The following is a 24305-nucleotide window of genomic DNA, read 5'->3' on the forward strand; positions in this document are numbered from 1 at the left end:
GCAAATGATCAACAATTCTTGTGTGTGTGAGTGTACTTGAGGTGTAGTTTGACCTTGAATGTTATGGTCCATAAATGTCAGATGACATAAAGTGAATACTGTCTGTCTAATGCAACCATATGTGAGTCTTTAGTTTAATTGAATATTACATATACTGAATGTAATGTTTCCATAGTTTCAGAACTGATCCCACCTGTCCAGATGTGAGACTGTAGCCGGTCAGTCTGACACTGCCTTGTCCTGATGCGGCCCCCTTCACCCTGTCTATGATGATTCCAAAGCATTCCATCTTCCTCTCCTCTTCTCTCACAGATTGTAGATCACTACAGTCCGACAAACGCAGCAATCAGCACTGAATTACCTTAACCACATTAGTAAAACTGATATGATCCCATCATTTTATCAACAGATGCTTGAATGAAAAAATGATGATACAAAGAAAATTATTTTAATGAAAAAGTTTATTATTGTGATTTAATTGGGTTATTTGTGTTGTTTCAATGGGAGTGGTCAACACTCTCTTTCACAAATTGACATAGATGACTAAATAAAATGAAACAGTTCAGATACATAGAACATAGAAAAGCTAAGACCATGCATGCTGTTCTTTAACAAAATAGGAAAAAAGAGTTCCAGATTGGCAATCATTTTAAATTAATTTATACAAATATCATGCATGAATCAGCACCCCACAATTATTTGACACATTAATGTAGAGACTTCAATCAACATTCACCATGGTGAGAAAGAGGCCCCAACCCTGAGTTCTGAAATACTGAAATGACATAAGGCCAAATGATCCAGAGACCAGTCTAAAAGAAGAGGGTTCTTTCAGTCTGTAAAAGAGTAGAATGATAGAATGATCTGAATTTGAGTGACACATGAGGGTTGGGGCTAGATCTCTTTCTCACCTCTGACTGGACTCCTCCACAGTGGGAGGGTCCACCTGATCGATAGAGGAAGGAGCAGAGAGAGCAGAATTGGAGAAAGGCTGCAATGCTGTCAGGTGAGGTGGTGCACTCCCTCCATATGTTCCAGAGGCCTGCAAAAACAACAACCTTATTTGACAAAGTCACTCAGCCCATACACACCTCGGCATTAGTAAAATGTCTCTTTGTACCAACAAAGTGAATGTTTTAGCACGTTTTTGGGGATAGATTTAGGATTGGAATAAATGAATGTCTCTTACCAAGGCAGGGTACTTGTAATGGCTGGTGTGGCTTGGATCAATTTCAGCAAGAGACTGAACCTCACCATCACGTGCATTTGTCACTCTCAGGCATAACTCCATATTACCGAGCTGTAAAAAATAGACAAATTCATAACAGACAAATAAACAATATATATTTCAATTTATCAGTAAAAAATAGGGAATATATTAGCTGCAATGACAAAACAGCTCAATCAATATTGCTAGTAATACCATCAGTGTGAGATACATTGTACAGCCAGCCAAGGTATATGAGTGAGGTTACATAATATATTCAGGTTCATTCATTTGTTGGGTTAGGTGAGGTATTGTAAGTGTGAATGTGTCACACCATGTCGGCCCATCTATGAGGTGTCTTGTGCCAGGGTGCTTATATAGCCTAGTTGCCCATTGAACAGCTGTACTTACCTGAGACACTGAGTTGAGCTGTCCAGATGACAGGGATGGTTTCACAGGTAAGATCCTAATGGGCACCCTCCAGTAGCCACTCAGCACCTGGTTGTGCTGGTCAAAGAGTTGCAGCCGGGTCCAACCACGGGACACCAGGTCCTGACCATACGGGTCCAGACCTCCAGCTGCCTGAACCTCCACCAGCAAGGAAAGGGAGGGGGACGGCTGGATCCTTGAGGAGCATTCATGATGATATTAGACACAATTATCTTTAATACAATTATATGGATTTAAAAATGACCTAGAAACAGCAACAGAATGCACAGATAGAACTGTTGTGACGTAGTGTCAAAAACGCCTATGCTCTGTGTTGTTCAGATATCCACCGAAGTTAGCATGCAAACCAGCAAGCATCAGCCCAGCTCTCTTGTAATACCATGGGGCACCACGAGTCGTCACTGTATTAAACACAATGCAAGTCAATGGAAGGGTGCTTTGTGGCTGCGCTCAAGAAGGTTCAAAGATCCTTGGTCAGTCTTTAAACTTGCCCTGAGCATGGGCATTTTGGCTGAAACATGTTGGCATGATTTTAATTGATAGCCAAGCTCAATAAAGGCTTTTTACTTGAAAATATCCTTTTGAGTGCCTCAGACTCACTATTAAACTTGAATCCTTGGTCAGTATCAAATGTGTGACTCATTTCCCAGAACAGTTCAATTAATGAAATTAGTCTACAGTAATATAGACTAATCTCTTTTAAAAGACCAAGTTGTTATTCTAACCTGGGCACTGGCTGCTTGGCAGACAGGATGGCATAGTTGCCAGTGGGCATGCTGTAGGGGTAAGGCAGAGACCCCGCAGGTTGGCATTGCACAGGGGGCAGGGGGGTGGGGCGACCCAGCTCCTGGCCCAGACAGAAGAGTCCTACCACCAGACGCAGCGCTGTGAGGGTGGCATCCACACCAACCACCATATCGTAGAACATCACAAAGCCAGCTCTGAAAAACAATACACACACAGGCTGTCAGATGTTATGACACCTCACAGAGACACATACATAAACACCATACCAAACATCTACATGAACACATGATACTCATGAACATACCATACAGAAACGTATAGATTCAAACATAGATTGAAAGCTTACTTACGCAGGATCATATGGAGCAGGCCCCAGTGTGTCTCGCGGGTTCAGGAGATGTCTACTGAGCAGGGAAGTCTGTGCCTTACGCTGCTCCTTAGCACACCAATGAAGACTATCAGCACATCATTACTAATAGGAACTACTGCATGTGTAAGCAATAAGCATCTGCAAAAGCTGTAAATATAACCTTAGAATGCTGATGAATTTCAATTGAACTGAAATGCTGCTAAATAGTAGAGAAGTGTACACACACTCACATGTTTAATTAATTAAATGAGTCAATAAACAAACAATTGAATGAAAGATTTACAGAGAAAGACATTCATTTCTCCACCATGTGTGAGACTTACACAGTGATTTATACAGTTTCCATTAGACCAAATCTCTCATATTCCTCTGGTGTTGGGAGTAAGCACTCACCGGAGAAGCGTGGGGGTGTAGCTGAGCCCCTGGTCCAGGAAAGAGGGGTGGGGGTGGGGGTGGAGGGGCTTGGCGGTTTGCCCTGGTCCTCGCCACCTCATGACGTAGGCTCTCTATCTCCCCCTGCAGGCCTGCCAGCTGCTGCAGCTGCTGCCTCTGCATCAGCTGGAACTCTGCACCTGCTACTGGCACGGCAGGGACCAGTGAGAAAACACTGGACCAACGTTTTTATCTGATACTTAGCCATTGTGCTAGTGAAGTATAGCTTTCAGGGTCAGCGCTTCAGATCATCTTCAGCTGACCGGCCTACTCAGCAGCCCTATGGAGATTTTTATTCCAGCCCCCCATAGTAGCAGCGGGAAAATGTTCTAAGTAAATAGAACCATGTAAGCCCTCTTTGGACTTTTTGTAATCAGCATGTATCCTACTAAGGAAAAAACATCTCCCTACACAGACTCTTTTACACTTTTGGCCACTGTTAGCTCACTTTTTTGCAGCTCAGGAATATCTCACATAGGCAGTCAGTGTGACTGGAGAGCCTCAACATCAACTAGCACAATAACACAGCAACACAGGCCAAACAGCTGCACCTTCCTCCCCTCGATGCCTCTGCCGGAGCAACTGGATCCTGAAGATCTCCTGTTCTAGTTGCTGGTTGTCCGACTCCAGTGAGGTCAGCTCTGCAGCCTGCGGCCGGAGTTTTACTCCTGGAGTGACAGATGAGTGTGCAGGGACGGAGGGAGGGAGGGAAGACACTGATCAAATGAATGACTGAAACAACAGAGCTATCAGTTTTAAAGCTGTTTGCCAACAGATGTATAGATGTATAATAGGAATTGTGGGTGAAATAGTAACTTTATGTGACAAGTAAATGATCTGAACTGAACTGAAAATAGCCAATCACCCTCCTACAAATAGCCAATCAACCTCCTACAAATAGCCAATCACCCTCGTACAAATACGGACAGGCTGCACTGCACATGAATATGCATTTGGATTCAGGATGGATATACTCCTAGCCGCTCACTTCTCTTGCTGTTCTTGTGGCCCTCTTTGAGCTGGCTTTGTTCCAGTGTGTGAGCCTCTGCCTGCAGGTCATGCATCTGAGCCAGAATCTCCGGGTCCGAACCACCCGACTGCATGTAAGCTAACCTCAGAGACCTGGCATCACAGGAGAGGAAGCAGAGCTCCTACAAATAGCCAATCAACCTCCTACAAATAGCCAATCACCCTCGTACAAATACGGACAGGCTGCACTGCACATGAATATGCATTTGGATTCAGGATGGATATACTCCTAGCCGCTCACTTCTCTTGCTGTTCTTGTGGCCCTCTTTGAGCTGGCTTTGTTCCAGTGTGAGCCTCTGCCTGCTTTGTTGAGCCAGTGTCTCGAGGTCGAACCTCCTCGACTGCATGTAAGCCAATCTCCTCAACCACCCGACTGCATGTAAGCTAACCTCAGAGACCTGGCATCACAGGAGAGGAAGCAGAGCAAAGGAAAACAGTCATGTTGGAGAAGGGCCTGATTTTGATTGTTTTACAATGACACACATATAGCTTCAAGAGGGAAATACATGCAGAGTTAACCAAGTCTGACTGAAGCAAAAAAAAAAAGTCTAAAAAAGAAATAAAATTCTATCTCATTCTGAGTCTGAGCATTTATGGCCTGGATTCAATCATGGAGGGGAGTTCAAGACTTTCAACCTGAAACCTGATAAGCTCAGCACAGACAGGGATTTTGGTCTGTGGTCACTTGGCCCGTTTCTCCTACAGAGATTGGAGAGAGAATCCTGGCCAATGGCATGATGAACTGGTGATAGTTGTTTGGATAGCTCGCTGCTGACCTTATTTGGTTGGAGAGCGGTCCATCCACAGAGGATATGAGGTCAAAAGTAACATGCTGTGTCCTTCTGTCTTCAGGGAAGTCTGGAGGAGCGTCGGCGTCTTTGGCTCTGAGATAACACAGGAGGGCTGGCAGCTAGTTACTCACTCTCTCTTCTCCTCGGCCTCTTGTCCCTCTTTACAAATGAGCTAATGGTCGCATGAGGTTACATTCAATGTGTTTCCTTATACTGTACATTCAATCTTTTTCTGTAGTTCTCATTTTTTCTCTCTCTCTCTCTCTCTCACCGCTGTTGTTGTGCCTGCAGGACGCTGATCTGTGTTCTGAGGTGTTGCAGGGCCTCCTCATTCCTCTCCTCCTGCTCCCTCAACTCCTGCAGCAGACTCTCCAGATGAGCCGTACTACTCAGTCCAGACAATGCAGCCAATCGCCGTTCAATCTCTAATACACACACACACACACACACACACACACACACACACACACACACACACACACACACACACACACTCTATGGTGAGCATGAGAGCACACCTCTCACAATTGTGTATACTGTAGCTTTTTAGCTGCAGAAGTAGAGGTTTAAACTATAAGGTTTTGAACATTACGTTTTCAGTTCTGGCATGCTGTGTATAAGCATTTGTACTGTAAATAAGACTTGTATTACGCTTGTATGTAAAGAAAATGCAAGCATCTTAGAAATGTGTCCATTGACTGCATATTGCCTGAAAAACGACATGAATTGTTAATTAACCCTTAGAACCCTAAGCTGTATTTAGGACATTTTCACTACCTTTATTCATAAGGATTTATTCTGGTCATTGTAAGTGCCACACACACATATCATATATTGTTTTTTTCAGCAGAGTCTAGGCTATCCAGGTCTGCCAATCATTTCATGTATTAGTACTAGCATTGCTTTTATTTTGATTGTTACAGAATTAAAATATAAAAAGCATATTATAAAAAGTCTTATATTTCGACATGTATCTCACCACAGCAAGCTCATAGCTCTATACATGCATTTCATGTGTGTGTAGGGCAGACTGTCCTGAATCGGGCAATATAATGTTGGAGGGATACTCTGGGGCTGAGCAATTTACAGAAATATGTGGTGTGTGATTTACGGAAATAAATGCCATTTTTTATTTAGTGATGCAAAATGATCTTTCTGCACTCCATATCTGTGACACGAACTGATCTGACCTGACTTGACCCGAGGTTGCGTGTTAGCCTGCGTGCCTATGGTGTATGCACTCATAATGATTCTCAACTTTTTACTGCATTGCCATTAACAAAGTAAAGGCAAAACAGGTGTTTCTTTGTTGAACAAATGGGGATGCATTTGGGATTGGGATTGTGAGTTTGAATTGGATGCCATGCAGGAATTTGCTTGGATCTCAAAACCGGATTATGAACATGCTTTGCCATAGAGAAACACACGATAGCGTTGGATTATAAACATGCTTTGCCACAAAAACAGACAAAAACATAGGGTAAGTCCAGCAATGAAGTTATTATTTTGCTATCACTTCGTTTGTTTTATAACCCAGAAGAATGTACTATCAAATGATAGCTCTGAGTCTCCTCTTTCATCTGACATGCGTGCCATATCTATGCGATCACGGGTTCGCGAGTAATTCAAACGAGAGTAATGGGTGCGCAGGTGAACGCAGAGAAGACTGTAAATATGATGCAATTTGATTTAATTTCATGATTTTTTTCCCATACTTGATCGTACAGGCAAGTGTGTAGTCCTTGGAAAGCCCCACTTCTGCTCTGTCATGCAATAAAGGTTTCATCTCGCTGCGATGAACAGATCCGGAGCAATTTAACAGAGAAGAAAAGGTGTTTTTTTGATGCACTTTGCGTCAATCGGGTTCTAAGGGTTAATGGCATGGCCACAATTCAAGGAAAATGTGCTATTGTATTTAGTTTTGAAAATGTGACTACAGATTGGACAAAAGCATGTTAGTGATTGAAAACAAAACTGTAACAGAGTGTCAAGTGGTCCATTGAGCAGTGTGAGCAGAGCGAGGCCCCTCCCTCACCCTCCCTCTGCTGCTCCAGGTGGCCAGTGTGGGCCCTGATCTCAGCCAGCTGGTGGCCGTGCTGCTCCCACATCTCCCTCAGCCTCTCACCGCGCGCCACCTGAGACACCTCTGGGACCGCTGAAACACTCTAACACATCACACATGCTCACAAAGGATTTTGCTCTTCATAGAATATTGATGCAAGTGACTAACTAATAAAGTTTTCTTATTCTCATCTTGTTTTATATCCTCTCTCCATCCACAGAAGTATGACCATGAGAGATTTTCAAAACAGTCTAGTTATGTGCATACACATGTATCTTCGGTTTCTTTGGGTAAGACTTAAATATGTGGCTTCTTGAACTTTACTGGCTATGTAACAGGATGCAGAAATTCCCTCATATAGCTGAGGTTTATTTAGGTAAGAATAATAGAAAGCTAAGCCAAAGCCACTTTATTATGTCTGTATTAGGAATGAAGGGACGATCTAATGTGTGTCTCAGGTTTGTTTAGGTAAGGTCATTTTCATGGCAGGAATGAAGTAATGGTCTCACCTCTGACACTGGCTGCTGAGGCAGACTGCTCATACTCTCCTGAATGGACATCCTTAGCTTGAGAAACTGAAACATTGTGAATATGTGATGTCTCTTACACTCATGCAAGTGTCTGAAACTATATGTATATTTTTGCAATGTGTAGACAGTACAACTTGAGATAAAAACTACTGGCTCACTCTAGTACAGTATCATGAGGTATGCTGTGGTCCTGGATGCATCTCTAAGCATGAACACTAGAAATCAATGTTCCCCAAAGCCCCAAATTGTTGAGACAGCTACTTCTTCACAGCCTGGGTTGCTGACACTGCTACTTGTACTGATGGAAGGCCAGCCTGCTCAGAGATTTTTCCTAGTATGGCCTCTGAGTTAGTGCTTCTCCATTTACCTCATTGGTCAGTCTTCTCAGAGTAGCGCTGTCAGTCGTGCTGCCTTGGGGGTCACCCCCCTCGGCCCCTGCCTTAATCTGCCTCGTACACGCCGCTCTCTGCTGTGTAGTTGAAGATGGAGGTGGTGAACTCAAACTCATGGCTTTATGAGGCCATAGGTACTCAGACTGTATGTGTTTGCTAACATGACATATATCAAATGACTTGAAACACTTCTATAGCTGTGCAGAGTACAGTTGGAAGTCCACCATAATGGTTGGCATACATATCTACACACACACACACACACACAGATGTTATGCTTGATTTGTCCAGGGTGAGCTTAGTCACTGTAATATGAGCTCTCCCATAGTACTGTAATTTCAGCTCAAACACCTCAGTCAGATAAGAGGACAAAGTGAGAAGAGGAACAGTGCATTAGGTGAAGTGAGAGAAAGAAACTGTGTGTTTGTATGTGAGAGTGAGAGAGAGATAGAAGAGAGGGATTCTCACACTGATAAGGGCAGGAGTGGTGGTCCTGCTGGGCCCCAGCCCCCTCCAGGTGCTCCTCTTGGGTTTGGCGAACTCCACACGACCCTGTCGAAGCACGGCTGGGTCTCCAATATCACTCCCCAGGCAGAAGCGAGCTTTGTGCTTATCCAGGAGCCCCCCCGACCGGAAAGCCATGTGGCAGTCACGGCAACTGAACTCCTCTGAATCCCACATCTATAGGCCTTTTGTGAAACCCCTAATTAACTACATGAGATGTCCCTTTAATTTACTATCTCACAGATGCTGACTGAACTTCTCAGGTTTGAAAGAAACTATTCACTGGTGGATAAAAGGCATAGCTGTGTTAAAGACCTGAGCTAGTTAAAAGCGATGCCAACATCCCGGTCAGCTTTTCTGCTTTCTTTCTGTTTACAATGCCTGCTAAGGGTGACAGTTAGTTTGTTAGTTACAGTCACTATGTTTATCACCTGTCCAGGTAACATGGCAAACAAGTAAAAGGGTGGGGAGATGACCATATGGAAACACTAATAATAAAAGTCCTGGAGTTCTTTCCCAGGAAAAGCTTTAGCAACAGAGTTTAGCTTGCATGAAACCAAAAATTATTAGTGTCAAATTTGAAATTCAACGAAAGGGTAGACATGTTTGGCAAACTGATGCAAAATATTTATTACAATTTTCTTCTGTCTTTTCCTCCAAGATGCAGTAGTTTCTGTTTGTCTTCGTCTCACACAGATAACCCCCATACACGACACCTTTATCATTTTCTCAAATCAGCAAATAATGTTATCAAAATAATCTTCCAAAACTCACAATTTTTATTCTTATATTTTTTACAATCCACCCTGAATATCAAGGCTCCAGGAACAAAATAATGCAAAACAAAACTAGTAAATGTGGGAATTTTATACAGCTGTACCAAAACAAAAACCAAAAACAATGAACCTTAAGTGTGTGATAAGCCGTTTATGCCCTATCAGCAGAAATAAAGAGGTACCAAAACAAAAGCAGAAATCTGGTGAACCATAATTTACAACAGCAGTCCCTCATGAAACTAGAGAAAGATGGTGCTACACCTTTAAAACAGCAGTAGGGAAACTGGGTTGGGCATGGGGTTGAAAGTCATAAAATTCAGAACCTTCGGTCATTTCTCTTCATCGTCATTGGGTATCAAGTAAACAAAACTTCGAATCACTCTCCAAAGCATCATCCCAGTATTCCTCTCAGCCTGACCCAGACCATCAGAAAATCATTAATGCCAAAAAAATCAAAACACGAGACGTCATGTTTCACCAGAGCTGACTAACCGTCGCCTTTGAAGATAAAGCATTTGCTCTCTTTCTTCACTCTGCTAAGCCCTTACTGGCTACATTCAAACAATGTAAGGATCGGTGTGCTTGCTTGAGAATTGTTTTCGGATTACACAGAAAAGACCAGCTGTAAACACAAGATTACAGGAGATCTTTTTCATGGTGCTAAAATAATTCTAGTGAAAACAGACTTCTCTAACAAGAGACGAGAAAATAACATGTTGCGCGTCTTTTAATCATGAGACGTTAAAACCAAACAATGTTGAAGTAAACAGCACATCATCAGGACACACCTCCACCGAACATTGCATGTTCCAGTTAAATATTAAGCATCAGCCTTCCTCCATCTGAACCCAGGCTCTGAGGCACACCCCACACAGAGCTGGTTTTCAAAGCACCATCATCCAACTATCTCTCAATAGCCACCACCAGTAGGTGTCATGGGGTTCCAGCTGTGTCCATGATGGACTACCTGCTCTGAAAACCGGCTTAAAGAGGGGTCCTTCAGGACCAGGATTTAGAGCGTCCACCTATTTTTTTTTCATTCACTAGCTGCCGTGCATCATAAGACAGTGCACTGTGTGTATAAGTGTGTATGTTGGAGGGGGTTGGTAGCTCATCACTGCTGTGGATGGTGAAAGACTTGTGTTCCTTGAGGGACTGGGAGCTTCGTTGGTGGCAACGGCTCACAATGATTGTTTTATCAACACTAACACTACGAATTGCTTTCGCCAAAAAAGGTGTCAAAGCCATTTTTTATTTATTCTTTTTTTTTTTCCTTAAAAGAACATTCTGATGAAGTTGTTTCATGTTAAATCAGGATTATAGTTGCTGTTATTTGTGAGTTAGTCTTTGTTTTCCCCAAGCAAGAAAAAAAAAAAAATCAGATGCTGTGTGACTTTTCATACATTGTTTTTTTTCCATATTTTTCAAGTTCCTGAAAGATGGGACAACAAAAGGAGGAAATGGCCAAGAGGAAAGGAAAGAGGAAAAAGAAAACACAAATTGCCTCGTGAGAGGGTGACTCATGGCATGTTATTTTCTCTCTGGGATATGACTGATGTCTCTTGTGCATGAGATCTATTTTTGTTGTTTTCATCCATTTTTCTCTCTTTTCTTTAAATAAAACAGTGTGAATGGAAGAGAGCGAGAGACTGTGGTAGCGGGATGGGTGGTTGTTCAGGTGGTGTGTGAGTGGGAGGAAGGACATGGAAGAGGCGCTCCCCTCGTTAGGTGCCCTCGTCGTCAGACGTCTGGCTGCTGCTACTCGTCTCGGACTCGGAGCCCTCCTCCAGGCCTGTCTCCACCGGGCTCCGCCAGGCCAGTGGCATGGCAACACCCCGTGGCCTCACCAGCATTCCGTTGCGCCCCAGTCCATTCTTCCTCAGCTACACACACACACACACACACACACACACACACACACACACACACACACACAGACACACACACACACACACACACAGACACAGACACAGACACAGACACAGACACACACAGACACAGACAAAGTCAAGACCAATATAGTGCAATATTGCTCATCTGTGCCAACCATTATCTGGAGCTTTTCTGGACAACCAAGCCTAAACCAAGCCAACTAAAGCCAAGGCAATAGGTTTAAAGCCCAAGGGTTATATGCAATGAAAGAAAACGCACACATAACTGTACTGCTGTCCAAGCTTGTTACATTTAATAGCATCCTTTTAAATGCATCCAAGTAAGAAAGATAAAAGCTTCCATATACCTGTTCAGTTTTAGCCTGAAACTCCTTCAGTTCATCTTCAGTCAGAGGCAGAAAGTTGTCATCATTCTCCGGGTGCTCCTGCCAGCCCATGGCCTTCAGCAGCCTATCAGGGCCAAGCAAGCAGAGAGGTCAGCAAATGTCTACTAAAGGCACAGCTCAAACCAGTGAGAAGGTGGTATGTATATCAAAAGAATACACGTTCACTACACTTTTTATTATAGCAGAAGCAAAACCTCAATCTACACTTGGGCAATTACTGTGAGGTAATGTGAGCTAAACTACATTGAAATTGTATTAAAAATTCCTTGTTTCCTGAACACGGAATGTGACCTAATACAACTGTGTGTGCGTGCATGTGTGTGTGTGTGTGTGAGAGAGAGTTATTGTATGTCTGTCTGCATTCTTCACCGATGTTCTGCCTCCAGGGAGCTGGACAGATGTTCGGTATCCGAGTCACTGAGTGAGTGAGAGATGCCGTTCTCGTGTCCCTCTCCATACTCCTTGGGCTCTGGGGTGCTGCCCTCTCCCTGTGGGACACGGCAATGACAGGTACATGTTCAAGCCCTTCCCAAAACGGCCGACCAGTAATCAACAGGGACACCACACCTGCATTATTAGACAGCTTCCAGAAATAGCTCAAAGAACCCGAGGCCAACCAACACGCCTGCGAAACGCCTTGAGATTTGCTGCTGCTTGGCTCAGCTCTGCAGTCTTTTGGAGAGGAGACCATCACTGCGGACTGATCAACCGTTACATCATCTACTTATCTGATCTATACAATTTATCAAACACAGCAAAAGACACCTGAACATGTTCACAGATCAGCTATATGTGTATTGTGTGTGTACAGTATATGCTCATGCATGTGTGTGTCTGACCTCGGTGGGCACTCCAGGGCTGTGGCTGCCGCCCACTTCTCCGTTGCGCTCATCCTTGAGGCCGCGCAGGAACTCGCTCTTGCGGTCGGTGCTGCGGCGCATCAGCTTGAGGCGGGGAGGGGTGATGTCTATGGGTGGAGTGGTGCTGGAGGGAGGCTGGGGGGGTGGACGGACAGAACACAGAGAGAGAAGAGGAGGAGAGGGAACGGAGAGCACAAAGAAAAAGGGGGGAAAGGGAGAAGAAAAATGAAACTCACACTAATCTCTTGAATGGCTGCTTTCCCAATAATAATTGTACACAACACAACAAGTTGTTTATATTGGCCGTGATACAAGCAGTCTCAACATGCTTGGGAGGGCAGTAGGATTTTGGTTAGGGACACCCTTGGGGGGGAATGTACCCGTATCATGATAGAGAGCACACTTTCTGTCAGTACCCTTAAGAGTCCTGCTTTCATAATCTGGTTGTTTTGGACAGTGTGTGCTCTGCAGGAAACTGTGCTTAACTCTTCAGCCTTTACCAGGCTTTTGCCTCCAACTTTAGCTAAGCAGAGCTCTGCTCGACTGTGCTTCGCTGTACTACATACATTGAGCACCTTCCTACTCAAGCTCATTCGAAATAAGAATATCATTGTGGCTAATGTACATAATTACACTTGACACTTGGTTTTACATTAAGAAAGTTATCAGGGGTTATCATCTAGTTTGCAGTGGCAGTTGTTAGTGTTACTAAAGGCAACAAACTATGTTCAGATTCAAATGTAGCCTCACTCCTTAACAGAGCATTTGCTTGACATTAACAAACTCACATGGCTGAAAATCTGTATGCTTTGTACCAAAAATAGTAACATTCCAACAGTTATTTGAGGAATGAAGTCCAATCAAATGAGTGACACATGATATAAGTGCATATGATAACTGTTGACTAATGAAAATCTCTCCACCAATCCTAACTTGTGGTAACTAATGAGACGGAGGTTTGCCACATTAGAATGACCTCAGATGAAAATGGTCAGTTTTACTGCAAAAGTGAAAAGTGTGCAGGCCCAGAAGGCCATCCTAGTGCCATGTGTGACCAGTAGTGTCCTCCTCACCTCCTTTGGGGTGACATGCACTGGGGCGCTGACCGGGGGGAGAGGTTTGGTCACAGAGGCGGGGCTTGAGAAGGCAGAGTCCCGGCCAGAGAAATGCAAACCCGTTTTAGTTTCCCTTCCATTGGGCTTCCAGGGACCAGGCTGCTGGGGCAGAAGCAACAATAACACAACCATTACTCAACTGCAAGCTACGTATAAACTATAGCTTATTCTTACCACTAGGCTACATACGGAAATCTCAGGGATGACACTGAAAGTCATAAATGTTGGAGAGGTATCTGTGGAAACTGAGACTGCCATGCCTACTGTACCTTGCTGGGAGCTGTGGCAGGCTTGGGCACCAGGTTCTTGTAGACACTGGGTCCGGCAATGGACACTTTGGTGCCGTTGGTGGGCAGTGGGCCAGCACTGGCAAAACCAGCTGAGAAGGCAGCACTGGGGTCCTCCTTAGACACCTTCTTAATGACCAGCATCTTAGACACCTGCTTGTTGGCACTGGGGGGATTCTCTGAGGGGAAAAAAAAACAATGCCATTTTAATGGGCTGCACCAACTCTACTTTTAACTATGTTTATAATGACAACACTTATGATTATGCCAAGTTGCAAGTTTGACCACTTCATTGCCTCTCTATTCTAAGATTCTAATAAGAATGCAAATTTGAGCAGTATGAAGCCGTTTACCCCAAACTCCGGCAGGGGTCCCCACAGCACGAGCCTGGCTCACTGGCTTTCCAGTTGTCTCCGGGTTTAAGGAGGGCTGACACACACACACACACACACACACACACACAAAGTCAGTGAGTTGAATGGCCTTGTATTTGGCTGCATAGCTTCTGTTGAACATACTCGGCTTTAGCCTTGGCAAAAATGTAGGAGTCTATTAGGTGTTTGAAGTGTCTAAAATCACAGGAATGCGGGTGGCAACAGCGATAGCTGGAGCAAACATGTAGTGACTAACAAGCAAACTTTGCCTCTAGTGACACTTCTGCTTCAGCTCAAAACTACTGTATGGTGAGCACATATCCAAACACCACAAAGGAAACAAGAAGTGAAAACAATCCTTCTAGGCCATATCATTGGTGTGCTTTGTGAAGTCTCTTGATTCAGACTTTTATCAGAACTTACACTCACAAACTATTACTAAAGATAGTTAGAAAGCTTCTCAGGATATGGTGATCTGCGGTATCAATACAATCATGTGAGGCAACAAGTTACAAGCTGGGACTATGCTGGCTCAACACCAGCAAAAGATCCACTTGCACTGTGCTCCTTGCAACCTTGCACTTTGAATACTGTACAGAATATGAGGTCATGAATTCCAACAATGTCTCTCTCTTCAAACTGTTTAATTCCATCTTTAAATCAGCTTTTAAAATGCAAATTTCTTTTCACATATACCTTAGATCTTTTTATCAACAACCTCTCTAGATGCTGGAACTAGCTGGTAATGGTTGCAAAAAAGAATGATTTTTGGTCAAAAACAAACAATCTAACAAACAAAAAGGAATGCAAAATCCTAACATAAAAAGGTTTGCAAGCAAGCCATCTCATATGGGTGATACAGGGATGTTCTCCTTGCCAGGCCTACTTTGGTATCAAGTTTTAAAACCCAGCACTAGGTTTGTGTGCATCTAAGTGCTATGAAGTTGTGGGGGGGAACATGTGCCTGAGCGCATTTGGATGTCTGTTTGCATGTAGAGCTCACTCACAAAGTCCTCTTCCACGAACTTCAGTTTGTCTTCGTTGCGCTCCTCGTCGGAGTAGCGGTCCTGGAAGGGCCCGCCCTTGCGTGGAGGGTGGAAGTTTCCGTTGCGCTGCCGGTGGCCACCTCCCTGCCGCTCACGCTCACCACCTCCGCCCCCTCCACGCTTGCCATGGCGCCCCTGGTGATGGTGCTGCCAGCCGGGCGAGTCCTTCCAGCCCTGCCCACTCCCCAGGCCACCGCCAGAACCCTTTGCCACGCCCGAGTCCACCGAATCATGCCTCAACAGGGAAGGCTGCTGCCACCCATCCCCTGGAGAGCAAGAATCAACAAAAAAAGGTCAGACATCATAATAATAACAATAATAATAATAATAAAAAAACAATTCCACAACATTACACTATAAAGTAGCGGGGCCTACAGGCCATCATGAGGCATGTGGGAGCATTAAACTGACTGATCAGTGTTTGCAGTTAAAGTCTTGCCCACGGTTAAATTATATTAGCAAATTGATTTTGCCTAGTTATTAAATCAACTTTAGTTAGACTTTGCAACATCATTCAAATAAGGGCCCTTAATATTAGAGACAAACATTACAATTATGACTTGAAGTGGCCACTGTCTAGTCACCCAGATTAATGCAGCATGAGCATACACATAAGAAAAGTGCTTGCAATGTGTGTGCAAGAGTATGTATATGCAAAAATGCCTGTATGCAAGATAGGGCTGGGCGATATGGCTGAAAACTGCATCACGATATAAGTATTTCATATCAGTCGATATCGATAATTATTGACTTTAAAAAAAAAAAAAAAAATCTATCTCAGATAAGGACCAGAAGAAAAAAAAAACACTTTTATTTTAAACTTAACCTTCTTCTGATTTTAGTCACCTCAGTTATCAATCAAAGCAAACAGGGAAAAGAAATAACACAATCATGAAAAACACTCAAATAAATATGTGTGCATATAAGTCTGAATGAAAAGCAGCACTGGTTGAAGCCTGGAAATATAGTAAACAAAGTAGCTTAATTTGCTAGTTTATCCATTTGCATCGGGATTGAGATGATTAGAATTTAGCAGTCAATTTGATGCAACAGTTTTGAACAAATTCGTGCAGCGTGCTAATGATGCTAACCGGATTTAATAGCAGTTTAGCCAGTCGTCTTGCACAATTGTGAATGTTTGGATTACATGTGCATGCTGAGGAGGGATGCGCCTGTTGAGAGGGAGAGAGAGAGAGAGAGAGAGAGTGCACAGGGCAAGGACTTGTTGAGAGTGTGTTGAGGTAGGCCTACTTCTATCGCCTACTCTGGTAGAGTTACACATACTAGTTACAATGCAAGATATATTTAGCCTATTTATTTATGGACAACGTAAGGCAGGAGGTGTACGTGTGTTGCTTTTAATTATCGAATGTTCTATCGAACATATTTTTTATTGATATCGATAATATGTCTATTGCAATACATACCGCTATCATTTTATCGCCCAGCCCTAATGCAAGAGTACATCAGGTCTGTGCCTTAACTTTTTATTGCACATAGTACTGGTGCTACAGAGGTAGATAGCTTACACCACCAGCCACAACATCTGCAGCATAAGGAGCGAGGGGACCACCTTTAAAACCAACTAGAAGCAGTGCAGTGCATCACAAGCAGATGCCAGGAGAAGGCCATGAATGTTGCATGGTAGACAAAACCGAAACTTCCCAGACAATCTTTTTCCTTTTTTGCATAATAATAATTTGGGGGGACACACACAACAACTGTCTCTAAAAACATTCATGTGTTTCCATCTCACGTCTCTCCTTCAGTAGGAACCCAATTGTGATTAGTAGGCCTACTACTGCAAAACTCTCACCTGTAGTAATCTACACTAGAATTAGAGCTAGAGCAATTGGAAGCGTGCGTGTGTGCATATCCACCTGCGGGAGCACGGAGCGGGTCATTGTTGAAGAAGCCATCAGAGGAGTTGTGTCTGCGGCGGCTCCCCCCTGGCCGGTGGTCTCCTCGGGGGAGGTGCTCTCCATGCTTCTCAAGATTGGCTGCAGGGGACTGACACACAAGCATGTAATCAAAGATTAGTCACCAGCGGCACATGTGCACTTCATTCAGATGAACAAATACGTTCATTCACAACTGAACGGATCTGCACAATAACACACACACACACACACACACACACACACACACTTAGAGTCAGTCACATGTAATCGCACACCTACATACACACTCAAACACATACCACTCCCTCATTCTAAGATAACAAAATGACTGCAACTGCCTGGATGTGAAAACTTTGCTATCAATCTGTTAATTAGGGGGAAAGGGAGTATTCCAGTGTTTCCCCTACAATGTATTCATCAGCGGCGCAGCGCCGCTCCTGGAATTCAAGCGCCACTGCAAAAAGAGTTGCCTAATTAAAAAAAAAAATAGACGCAAGTGAACTTCAGGAACAGCTGCCGTTCGTTCAGGTTTCATGTCAACAAATAATAGTAGGCTAACGTTGAAGGCGCAGTCAGGGGATTCCACAGGAGATCCGCGCTTGTTTGTGTTTATGTTTAAGTTTATTAGCAGACGCAATTTTGTGCAAAAAAACGTAGCCTACATTATGTTAACCAAGGAACCAAATTAAACACGCCAGTGAGATAGCTCGCCCCTACCTTCAGTAGCCTATTCCCAGATAAATCCACGCATTGTTTCGTTTTTGTTTGTGATACAGGCAATGCTCTCAAGCCCCGTGTTGCTAACATACCTAGGCTGTGAAACTAAGGTCTAGCTAGCCTATTGGTGGGCCTGTAGAGCTCATCAAAATTATAGATATGATACAAGACACTTATCTGCTATAATCCAAGTGAATTTTCTTCGAATTTTTGACCATTTATTTTACCAAATGACATGGGAAACATAATTAATTTCATCCACGTATTCTTATGCACCATGCACAACAACGCTAGTAAGTTAGCTTGCTAAAACCGTGAGAATCAAGCTAGCGTCACGGGCCGTCACAGCATTAAAGTGACAGGGACTCAATTCGACTTGCACAGCACCAATACAGTGTAATGGCATGAAAGAGAAGTCTATATAGTTTATACAGTGCTGTGCAAAAGTTAAGACACCCATGCTGAAATTGACTAAAGGGAGGAATAAAAAAAACATATTTTGCCTTTTGTCTTAATGCCTTAATTAAAAAAGAAATAGGACATCAATTATTTTTAATGCATCATGTATTGTAAATAAATACATTATATATAAATGTCTTAACTTATGCACAGCACTGTATATTCTAAATAGTAATAGTTTGTACAGTGGCCTACAGTGTACAGTTGTACAGTGGCTAATACTAATAATGTAAATGAAAAAGGTGAAAGAAAAACATGAATAATCCTGTTCAAGTACTGCAATAATCATGCTTGTATTGATGGTTATGTCATAATTTGTAACTCAATCTGTCCATTTCTTTCACAAAATCCACCAGAAGTCACAATTTAAGGAGTCATTTTTTCAAATGTTTCTCTTTTTTTTTTTGGGGCTTCCTACGATCAACAGCACCGCTGCTGGAAAGAATTCTAGGGGAAACACTGTATTCATTGCACCATCAAACATCTTCTGTATGAGGCCCCTAAACTAAGCATCAGTAATACTAAGCCTGTGTGTGCTGTGGGACCGGCCGGGGAGTCTCACCTTGGCAGGCTGAGGCGTGGAGAAGTTAAGCCAGGCAGGAACAAAGTCATGCTGCGCCATTTAGGTCCAGTGTCTCCCTTCAGTGGAGCGAGGCATCAAACCTCATGGCCAGGATCTGATCACCACAAATAAACAAGTGATGAGAACCACAACAGCTCAAAGTCTGACATCAGTAGGAGACTGGGTACGAGTATGAGAATGGATATTATCCTGCTAATGCCAGTTCAAATGATCAATATGGCAGTTCCAGTTTTCCAGCTGTGTACAATAACCTCCAATAGATTGATGAATGTGATGTGTGTGTTACACATGCTATTCGATCTGCATGGCCATGACCAGCATTTTTTTCTCTGTTGAGTTTTAAGATGTGCCTGAATGTGTCCATGTACGCAGTATAGAATGATCTACATACATGGGAAATGTTGATGCAAGGACTTATATATGGCTTATGGGGGAGACACAAAGATGTAAATTATGAAATCCGCGGTGGTAGTGTAGTGGTTAAGGAGCTGGGCTAGCATGCAGTAGCCTGAAAGTTGTCGTTTAATTCCCGACTTCCACCGTTGTGCCCTTGAGCAAGGCACTTAACGTTAAAGTTGCTCCGGGAACAATGTGATCCCTTGTAATATAGCTGACATGTAAGTCACTTTGGTCAAGAAGTGTCTGCTAAATGTAATGTAATAATAAATAAAACAAACAAAATGCTCATGAGAATCACTGCATATTTGGAAAAATGTGTCTGACTGTACAGTGGTATTGTGAGAACAGCTACTTACCCCAGAGTCTTAAGCTCTGAACTCCAGTGGCCGTCCTCAGATCTCTCTCTCTCTGTGCGCACTAGGCCCTGTCTCAGCAGCGAGCTGTGCTGGTCCGCTCCTCAAGGCTCCTCCTGGAGGTGAGCGACCTATCGGCCGAGGACAACAGCAGTCCCTGGCCTCACGGAGATTCCAGTGTCCAGGATGGTGTGGTGGATGACAGAGGGCTACGTTTGGGACAGGAGCGTTAAGCAGCAGCCTGGGCACTGAGCTCTGAACAGAGGAACTAGCTCCTTGGTTTGGTAAGACCAGCAAGAGAAGGATAAGAAGCGGCGATGGAAGAGCAAGTGATATGCAGTGGTAGTTTGGTGATCCTCCAGGTTGGCCTTACATCAAGAGAAAGGCTGATAAGAGAGTGCATGCAGGTCTGTAGAGACAGGGGGGGTTGGGTGTCTTTGTATGGGGGTAGTTTATAGAGGCTTTAACAGTCTCAAATGTCCTCAAAATGGGGAACCTCGCCAGTTCAATGGCTCGGAGAGTCTGTTGTTCTTTCTTTTTAGTTTTTAAAGTTCTGGAAGCAGCACGATGTGCCTGCTCTGACACTTGGGGATCCTCCTTGTCACGAGCTCATTGTAATCAATGGACATGCACAAGCACAGGAAACCAGGGGGTTGAGGTGGGTGTACCACACAGAGCTGTTTTACAGAGTGGTGGAAGGCCTGAGTTCACCTCATCAAAACAGCCAGGGAGTCACGTGGGGGCAAAACAGGGTAGCCGATGTGTCACATCACAAGAGCAAGGCAGGGGTGTTTTTATAATTTGACCAACATTGTGTTTGCATTTGTTATCATACAGAGAAAATGGATAATTGGGAGCACTGTGACATGAAGGATTCTGACATATCTTCAAGAACACATGCCGTTCACAGCCATGAACATTTCTTCTGTAAGACCAATGTTATGCTTGGGTCTCCAAATATGACTAATGTCCCTATTCATTAATTCAATACACGCTTCATCAAGTAAATTACTCACTAATGCAGTGGCAAAAAACTACAACTGAAATACGGCCTAGAACAGTAAACACTCGATGGGCCACACATTTATCTCCCTTTTGAAAGAGGAAATGTAATCAGCACCACCACGCAGTTGATATCTTTTTGTAGACAGTGTCAGTTGGTAAAACTGGGATGTTGGGATCCTCAGGCTTAAGAACAGTCTCTTCCCTGCTATTCTGCAGATCAATTCTGCAAGAAAAAAAGGGAGGAAGGAAAGACATTTGTTATAAAATTATATATTGTTAGGCTTATATAATCATGGATGTTAGAGCAGTGTTTTCAAATTGAAATATGAAATGATGAAATACTTAGTCAAATTGGAATAGACACAACGCAAAGTTAAAATAATATAGTCAATTCTATGTCGACGGTCACATCTTGATAACCCACAACCTGTCAAAATATTGACAGAATGAATCGTCTGGACGCAGTTGGCCACAGCACTTTAACCAGCTAACACGACCTAAATGTTAACGCTTGTCAATATTGTTAATTGCTCTCGATATTAGTGCTGGTTAATTGAAGCTTCAGTAACTTAACAGACAGTTAACACCAGTTAACGTGAACTTATCTGGTTTGACGACTGACTAGAACCCTTCTAAGACGTTCTAACGTTACTGCGTTGGTAATATGGCTTAACTATGTACATTAACAGCTCTTCTTCAATATCTATAGATGTGTAAAAATACATTAAATAAGATCTAATGCTATCGTTGCCCGACTTCCTAAGTTAGCCAATGTATGCAGCAACTTCACTAGCCATCGAGCTATGTCAATCTTAGCTAGCTACCGCGATCAGATACTTGCAAAATGCAAACTAAATTATTCTGCTGGCTACCAGACACTCTTGGTGCAATAATATGCCCACTAAAGTAGTCTATAACGTGCCTCAACAGTAGCCCCGCAACAAATATAGATGGAAAGATGTAGCTTTAATTAAACTTTTATAAAAGCACAGAAAAGAGCGCTCTGAACTAGCTTACGCTGTGGGCAGTAATCGTTAGATGACGTCCTACCAGTAGCAGATATGTTGCTAGCTATCTTAACTAGCAGGCTTGTCAAGCAACGTCCTTGCTCGGTCGAAACAAATGTGTGCAGTATGACTTGCATAACTGTGATACGAAAGCTGTCATCCATCCACCACAGTCAAAATAATGTCCATGAATTACAACTAAACGACGCGTGTTTGTATACTTGATTACCGATGCAGGAGAAAACTTGAAGTTAGCCTGTAAGCCCGCAGCACGACGTAGCCTGCTATGCTAGGAGTACTAGCAGGCCGTTCGCGAGACACTGCTAGCATGTAGCTTGCTACCATAGTTTACCAACCCGTTTATGATGTGTTAACTTAAATAGTTAAATCTGCATTATATGAGTGATTCATCGTAAATACACAGTACTATATTGGACAAACGAACGAATATGATGACAAATCGACCAACCAACAATGTAAACACAGGCATACTTGACTGGCCAGATGGCTTAAGACCCAGCTTGAGCAAAATAAACTGTTGCAAGATGGCTCCCTAGCAGCACCAGAGCCATACTGGCGGAGAGGGATAAATATTTCGATGCAAACATACCTTCTATGACCAGTTGTCCCCTCGCAAAATGCAATAATCCGATATGTGGATATGAACAAAACGAAGTTGTGGTCAGATTGCAATAAAAACTTTCGAAATGTCGTGTTTGAAGGATTTTAATTGTTTGGGTTTAGAGATCGCACTCTTTCCGACTTTCCAGTCAATCTGCCCTGTTCCTGTCTACTTCTCCCCAGACGTGCTAATCGATCGCAGAGCGCCATGGACGCGTCATAACATTCCCCTGCATCATGGTTCTCAAGTTAGTTCTCTGTTTTAGAATTCCATTACAGATTCGAGGACATTGATGATAGCTCCTTCAATTAGTTGATATCATTCTGCAAAGTTAATTCTGAGAATGCGTTAAAAAATTATAATCTCTGTTTGGTAGGCTAATCCATCAATGGCTATTGTAAACAATTCACTTCTGAGGCTACCCACATTTGTTTCCCCCTCCTGATACTCACAAGTCCTTAGCCAACATAATTAAATTGGGTGGGATAGCCTACAACATAGCCTCGAAGGCCAACTGAAGATTTATGGATGTAACGGGTGTATGGGTGGAATGCTATCAAATTTGTCCTTTTTTCAGGAAGAAAATGTAGCATATTCAATTATATGATGCAATATTTCATATAATAGCATACTTAGGATATCACAATTTTATGAGTTTATGACAAGATGTGTGGGCCCACAAGAAAAAAAAAATCTAATCACTGATTGCAATTTTGGAACATTGCGCCCATGGATGGATTATGAACCACTGGGCCCCTGGGCACAAACGTTCTCCCTGCCTCAGAAAGTTGGTAACTCAGTTAAGCTAAGGGGGTCCAGAGGCATGGTCGTCTGGAAGAACATTTTGAAAATAACCTCTTAAATAATGACTCTTGAATGATTCCTCTCTCTACCCTGCTAGATATATATCCAAAAAGAATACAAACAAGGGCCCCAAAATATTTAGGACATATAGGACATTTCACACCCTGACCATGGACTGTTCAAACCACTGAGGTCAGGCAGATGTCTCTGTTCTCACATGGCTAAAACAGAAAGGCGTTTCTTTCCCCAAGCCATCCGCATCCTGAACACATAGGCTCTTTAAAATACATTACATGTACTTGCCATACTGCACTTACACACACTGCACTTTTTACCCCCTTCTCTCTCAACCTTTTTATTAAATTCTTCTAAATCTTTCTTTTTTATCCTTATAAATAGTAAGTGATATGCTCAGGACACCTCTACACAGGAAAGTTGAGCAGCTAAATGCCATTTCACTATGCATTCTATGTATGTGAAAATTCTTGATCTTTGAAAAAAAGATGACAAATACAAAGCATGATTATTTACATTTATTCATTTGGCAGACACGTTTATCCAAAGCGATTTAGCAATAGAATAGCATTTAAGCTAATAGCACTTAAGCATTTTAACATTTAAGCTACAGAGCTACAGCTACAGCAGGGCAATTCCACACAAAACTGTCACGTCCATAACGGCAACTAAATACCATGGCATTGTGTTGGCGTTATGGATGTGACAGTTTTGTGTGGAATTGCCCAGCAATAGAATAACATTTAAGCTACAGTGCAGAGAAGATATTGCTAGGAATTACCACTGCATCTGTCAATAGTACTAGAGGATAGGAGACGAATTCTTACATATTAAGTACTAGTCAAGGTATGGTAGGAGGAGAAGTGGTAGAAGAGGAAGTATAGTGGGGGGAAGAGAGGGAAGTGGAGAGGAAGGAGGTAGAGGAGGGAAGAGCATGGTAAGTGCATATCAGGTGTGTGAGGTTGTCAGGTATTCTTGGAAGAGTTTTTTGAAGACAGAGGGACACTTTGTATGCAAGCATTTGTGACTTGAATTTGATGCGGGCAGCTATCGGAAGTCAGTGGAGCTCAATGAACAGTGCGGTAACATGCCCATTTTGGTTGATTGAAGACAAGACGAGCCAGTGCATTCTGGACCATCTGTAAACGGTTTTACCGCACAAGCTGGAAGGCCCGTGAGGAGGGCATTGC

At 43.1% G+C, this 24305-nt stretch overlaps 2 protein-coding genes across 4 annotated transcripts; both read right to left on the reverse strand.

Moving 5' to 3' along the window:
• Positions 1-517: 517 nt before the first annotated feature.
• On the reverse strand, positions 518-8927 carry ccdc17 (coiled-coil domain containing 17). The gene is made up of 14 exons (XM_048252970.1): positions 8479-8927; positions 7986-8087; positions 7598-7663; positions 7062-7191; positions 5298-5451; positions 5012-5119; positions 4195-4328; positions 3758-3874; positions 3168-3349; positions 2755-2840; positions 2383-2598; positions 1619-1832; positions 1190-1300; positions 518-1042 (listed from the first exon to the last, which is right to left on the reverse strand). Exons 1-14 carry the CDS (start codon positions 8689-8691, stop codon positions 908-910), a joined length of 1968 nt encoding a protein of 655 aa, XP_048108927.1. The 5' UTR covers positions 8692-8927; the 3' UTR covers positions 518-907.
• A 192-nt stretch (positions 8928-9119) lies between these two features.
• Positions 9120-22488, reverse strand: gpbp1l1 (GC-rich promoter binding protein 1-like 1). 3 transcript variants are annotated; one of them, XM_048252952.1, is made up of 12 exons: positions 22285-22486; positions 19666-20890; positions 18890-19004; positions 17131-17260; positions 15212-15516; positions 14184-14259; positions 13813-14009; positions 13502-13642; positions 12408-12563; positions 11938-12056; positions 11530-11632; positions 9120-11173 (listed from the first exon to the last, which is right to left on the reverse strand). In XM_048252952.1, the coding sequence occupies exons 3-12, from the start codon at positions 18947-18949 to the stop codon at positions 11015-11017; spliced, it is 1446 nt and encodes a 481-aa protein (XP_048108909.1). In that variant the 5' UTR covers positions 18950-19004; positions 19666-20890; positions 22285-22486; the 3' UTR covers positions 9120-11014. The 3 variants fall into 3 exon arrangements, 2 of the variants coding, with proteins under 2 accessions (XP_048108909.1, XP_048108910.1); XR_007194610.1 differs by having other exon boundaries at positions 11128-11173; positions 11938-12268; positions 22285-22488; XM_048252953.1 differs by lacking the exon at positions 9120-11173 and adding an exon at positions 12136-12268 and having other exon boundaries at positions 22285-22488.
• Positions 22489-24305: the final 1817 nt, after the last annotated feature.

This window comes from Alosa alosa, chromosome 9, assembly GCF_017589495.1.
Source record: "Alosa alosa isolate M-15738 ecotype Scorff River chromosome 9, AALO_Geno_1.1, whole genome shotgun sequence".
In the NCBI taxonomy this organism is placed as follows: domain Eukaryota; kingdom Metazoa; phylum Chordata; class Actinopteri; order Clupeiformes; family Clupeidae; genus Alosa; species Alosa alosa.

Excerpts from the sequence above, each read along its gene's own strand:
- gpbp1l1 (XM_048252952.1), bottom strand. The coding sequence starts at position 18,949 with ATGGCGCAGCATGACTTTGTTCCTGCCTGGCTTAACTTCTCCACGCCT. Across the intron at positions 12,057-12,407 it reads GCCCTGGAGTGCCCACCGAG|GGAGAGGGCAGCACCCCAGA; the intron begins GTCAGACACACA and ends CGTGTCCCACAG. Across the intron at positions 11,633-11,937 it reads TCCCTGGAGGCAGAACATCG|GCTGCTGAAGGCCATGGGCT; the intron begins GTGAAGAATGCA and ends TGGCCCTGATAG.
- ccdc17 (XM_048252970.1), bottom strand. The coding sequence starts at position 8,691 with ATGTGGGATTCAGAGGAGTTCAGTTGCCGTGACTGCCACATGGCTTTC. Across the intron at positions 3,350-3,757 it reads GAGGCATCGAGGGGAGGAAG|CAGGTGCAGAGTTCCAGCTG; the intron begins GTGCAGCTGTTT and ends CCGTGCCAGTAG. Across the intron at positions 1,043-1,189 it reads ATTACAAGTACCCTGCCTTG|GCCTCTGGAACATATGGAGG; the intron begins GTAAGAGACATT and ends TTGTTTTTGCAG.